The 5,000-nt window shown below is 36.3% G+C and overlaps 1 protein-coding gene across 1 annotated transcript in view; it reads left to right on the top strand.

Moving 5' to 3' along the window:
* Nucleotides 1-4,310: 4,310 nt before the first annotated feature.
* LOC137646375 (SCAN domain-containing protein 3-like) overlaps nt 4,311-5,000 on the top strand; it is a 1,083-nt gene continuing 393 nt past the window's right edge. The window contains exons 1-2 of the mRNA XM_068379478.1: nt 4,311-4,477; nt 4,610-5,000. The exon at nt 4,610-5,000 is cut by the window's right edge and continues 393 nt beyond it. Coding sequence (XP_068235579.1) covers nt 4,311-4,477; nt 4,610-5,000 — 558 coding nt within the window. The remainder of the gene's footprint in view (nt 4,478-4,609) is intronic.

Genomic DNA, 5,000 nt, shown 5'->3' on the forward strand with positions numbered 1-5,000 from the left:
GATAGGGTTAGGAGCGAAGTGGTGAGGGAGAGAACGGGTGTAAGAAATGAGTTAGCAGCTAGAGTGGATATGAATGTGTTGAGGTGGTTTGGCCATGTTGAGAGAATGGAAAATGGCTGTCTGCTAAAGAAGGTGATGAATGCAAGAGTTGATGGGAGAAGTACAAGAGGAAGGCCAAGGTTTGGGTGGATGGATGGTGTGAAGAAAGCTCTGGGTGATAGGAGGATAGATGTGAGAGAGGCAAGAGAGCGTGCTAGAAATAGGAATGAATGGCGAGCGATTGTGACGCAGTTCCGGTAGGCCCTGCTGCTTCCTCCGTGCCTTAGATGACCGTGGAGGTAGCAGCAGTAGGGGATTCAGTGTTATGAAGCTTCATCTGTGGTGGATAATGTGGGAGGTTGGGCTGTGGCACCCTAGCAGTACCAGCTGAACTCGGTTGAGTCCCTGGTTAGGCTGGAGGAACGTAGAGAGTAGAGGTCCCCTTTTTGTTTTGTTTCATTTGTTGATGTCGGCTACCCCCCAAAATTGGGGGAAGTGCCTTTGGTATATATATATATATATATATATATATATATATATATATATATATATATATATATATATATATATATAGAGAGAGAGAGAGAGAGAGAGAGAGAGAGAGAGAGAGAGAGAGAGAGAGAGAGAGAGAGAGAGAGAGAGAGAGAGAGAGAGAGAGATTTCTGCTAATCGTGGATTTTCTAATATATATTGGTGTTTAATATCCTAATATATATTTCATTATTATGTTCATAATGTCTTTCATGTTAAGCAAATGAACAATCTGGAAAAAGTATAAAGGTTTTTCAATCATTAACCTAGGGAGTTTCAAGGAAAAAAATATCGACCTTCAAATAAATATTTCCCTGCCTCTCCTCAAAACTCCTAACAGCTTCAACTGGCAACTCCTCCCTCCCCCGTTAGTACCATCTCTATCACCTGACATTTTAAACTCTAAAACAAATGGGGGTAGAAGTAATGTGGGGTAGGCAACATTTCTTATGCACTGACTGTTTTTTATATCTTTTAACTATACTGCTTCACAAGACCATCTGGGAGTAATGGCCAAGTTAGCTTACGTCACTGGCAATGGACATAATTATCGAATGAGTGATGTACTTGAAAGGGTTGTGCTATTGGTGGAGTAATGAGTCAAGGATTAATAAGGATTGACAACTTCACTGGTGTTAGCTGCCGAGAGAACTTTGTGAATATCTCAAAAAAGACATGGGCTGATACCTACCTTAGGCTGCCTAATGATGATTCAGTAGTATGTTTACTATAAAGTAGGTCTTGGCCAATTGTGACATTGTTATAGTCTTCGAGAGATTTATATGCTCTGTATATAACACAGGGAGGGGTGAACTGTCAGTGCCAGATAGGATATTTGAAAAACACGAATGATGAAAGGAGAAAAGATACACCCTCTAGAGCTACCCAAGATTCACCACATTGCCTGTTCTGACTACATACTTCGTCACGATAAATCTTACACAGCACCTGTCCCAAATCTGCCTCAGCCAGAGGGAAGTGGTTGAGTTACTGAGAGTTGAACTTAGGACCTGTTAATATCCGTTATTTCTTTAAGGCCACATTCTCAGCCAACTTTTCTAGGCTTATTTAAATATAACTGTAAAAAGTGGGGAAAATGAAGTTGCTCATGAGTCAAGAATATCTTAGAGTGCACTGAGCTCTGTAAGTGCATTGAAAAGCATTCAGTTGCTTTTCTATAAATAACGAGATGTGCGTAGAGGAGGATGGTAATGATTAATCTAGTAACTGGAAATTAAGGTAGCTTTTGATTTGCTATGAAGTTTATTTGAATGATGCTTTATTAATGGTGAAGAATTACATTCATGTTTTTGTAATTGTAAGATTTTAATTTAGTCCATGTGTTGCAGAAATCTCTCTTAAACTCGCAACCCTATATTTGAATTATAGAAAGAAAAGAAATGCAAACAAAGTTAGAAATTTCAAAAAAAAAAAAAAATGAATATAGTCGGAAATGAAATTGATAGGAATAAAAATTCGCTGTTATATTCCATCACATAAGATAATATTCTAAAAGAAAAAAACGAAAACACCATTGAATTGCTGTAGCTTCATCAATTCAGAAGAAAACGAGCACCAACATTGCAAGTGAAAATTCAATGTGAATATGGAGAACCAAGAAAATACTGTTAACCTAAAAAAAAAAATTTAATAAAGCAGATGTCTTGAAAAAAAAGAAATAGGAGGTAATAGAGAGAAAAACTAAAAATTGAGTTGAAGGTAAATCAGGTCTAGAATGAAAATATAGAAGAGTAAACAATAAAGAAAAAAGGGTTCAGGAAATTGATCACAAAATACTATCAATAAAAAAATAGTTATCAATTTGGGTTTTACAATATAAAACGTGAGGATACTAACGAACGACTAAAAAAAAGAACACATTGGTTGAGGAAATGTGTAAAATATAGACAACAATTCGTTTTCTTTGATTAAAAGAGAAAAGAATAAATATCAAGAAAAGAAGTATTGAAATTAGAACTCATTATTAACTGAATTATAAGTTTTTAATATAACTTCAATAATCCCAGCAGCAACAATAACAGTAGCAACAGCAGCAGCAACAACAACAACAACAACAACAACAATGATTATAGTAATAATCACTGCCTAAGTGGCTTTTATTTTGTAAAAAGAAAAAGAAAAAAAACTTAAGTAATGACAAGATCCAACGAGTAACAGTTTACATAAAAGGAGTCAAAGGATTAAATAATACAGATAGCTAAAGTAAATATGACTTTATTATATTTCTAAAGAGGATATACACTTTTTACGAAAATGTCACTTAGTGTAATAAAGCACAGTCAAGCTTGTTTTACATTACATATTTTACATCATCAAAAGTTTTCCTCTCAATTCACAATCTCCTGTGCTAAATATGGAAAAATATCAAATGTACCTTAGTCAATGACACAATGACAATCCTTGGTGAGAATTTCTTCTCCCAACTCCTCTTCAACCAGCTCTCTCTGACCTCACACTCCCCATCATTCCACCCACGGATGCCTAATCCCACCACTTCATATCATGCCTGGAAGTCTTCCACACAACTTTACCAAACGTCCACTGTTTCCATCACTAACTGTATTTATACCTATATCAAAAGGACGGGGCCCCTGTGTTTGCCAGATTCTATTGCTTGGCCAATGTTCATTTGGCAATCGCTAAATGAACGCTTGCTGAATTTTAAAACATAGGCCAGGGCTACTCAACTGGCGGCCCGCGGTCCGAATCCGGACCTTCTGAGTGTTGTAGTTGGACCCCAGGCCCCAGGAGAAGAAAATATATTTAAGTAACACGAAGGTCCTGGTGATGGATTCTTGCAAGTGTATTTCCTCGGCTGTGAGTCAGGGGTCTATAGTACTTATGTACAGTATTTAACTTACTAACGCTCACAGGACCTTATATATATATATATATATATATATATATATATATATATATATATATATATATATATATTATATATATATATATGTATATATATATATATATATATATATATATATATATATATATATATATATATATATATGTTCGAAGAAAAGAAAGTTTAATGATGAAAATCGGTCCTTCAAGGAAGAATGGATACAACAGTTTGCTTTCATTCTTCCCAAAACCAGCTCTAAGCCGATTTGCCTTATATGTAGCGAAACCATTGCCTTAGTGAAGAGCAGTAATATGAAACGCCATTATGAAACTAAACACAGTGGATTTGAAAAGATGTATCAACAAGGAACTGAAGAGAGATAAAATAAAATAAATAAGCTAAAATCGCAGTATGAAAAGTCAACCATAGTTCTTGCCAATACCATGACAGCCCAGGAGAGAGCAACGGAATGTTCACTGACAATAGCCTGGATCTTGGGAAAACACAAGAAATCCTTCACTGACGCGGAAATTGTTAAAGAATGTATGCTGGAAACAGCAGATACATTGTTTGATTATAAACAGAAAAATGAAATAAAAGATAGAATAAAGCAGATTCCATTATCTGATTCCACATCAATGAGGAGAACGGAACTAGTGGCTGTTGATCTTATGTCGCAACTTGATCAAGGACTGAAAAAAGCACCTTGTATCTCACAGACTATTGATGAATCAACAGACAGTACCGACAATGCTCAACTCATTGTTTTTGTGAGATATTATGATGCAGGGGAGAAAAAATTTTGCCAGGACTTGTTGGGTGTGACCTTGAAGGAAGAGCACGAGGGATCGTGACTACAGATGGAGCTCCAGCCATGGTTGGTCGAGAGAGTGGACTAGTTGCAAGATTAAAGGAAGATAATCAGGACATGATAAGTTACCACTGCATAATCCACCAATCAGTTCTGTGCGCCAGTCTGGGAGATGAATATGGTGAAGTAATGGAGACTATTATGGAGCTAGTGAACTTCCTTCCATCAACGTAAGCACTACAACTTCGTCTACTACGAACCTTTCTTACCGAGGCCAATGCAAGCTATGACGATTTACTTGTGCACAATAATGTGAGATGGCTAAGTACGGGAAAAGTTTTGGAGTGATTTTGGGCAATTAGGAAGGAGTTGCAGACTTTCCTGGAGGATCAAAACATTGTGAAGGCAAAGGCATTTTCTGAATATTTGAAAGATGACAAGAAAATTGAAAGTGTTGAATTTTTGGCAGACATAATGTCACATTTGAATGATCTCAATGTCAAACTGCAAGGGGAAAAACACACTATCTCTAACTTGATCTCAGCAATTCGAGCTTTCCAGAAAAAAATTAAACTTTTCAAGGACGATATTCAGAGCAAACTTTTCCATTTTCCAAGACTTTTGGAGGAACGTAAAGATGAAAGAGACACTAAATATGTCCAATTTATTGAGAAGCTGATCAACAATTTTAAGGTTTGCTTTGATGATTTTGTTCTTGGAAAACAGTTGCTGCTGTTCATTCAAAACCCTTTT

Source organism: Palaemon carinicauda, chromosome 9 (genome assembly GCF_036898095.1).
Source record: "Palaemon carinicauda isolate YSFRI2023 chromosome 9, ASM3689809v2, whole genome shotgun sequence".
Classification (NCBI taxonomy): domain Eukaryota; kingdom Metazoa; phylum Arthropoda; class Malacostraca; order Decapoda; family Palaemonidae; genus Palaemon; species Palaemon carinicauda.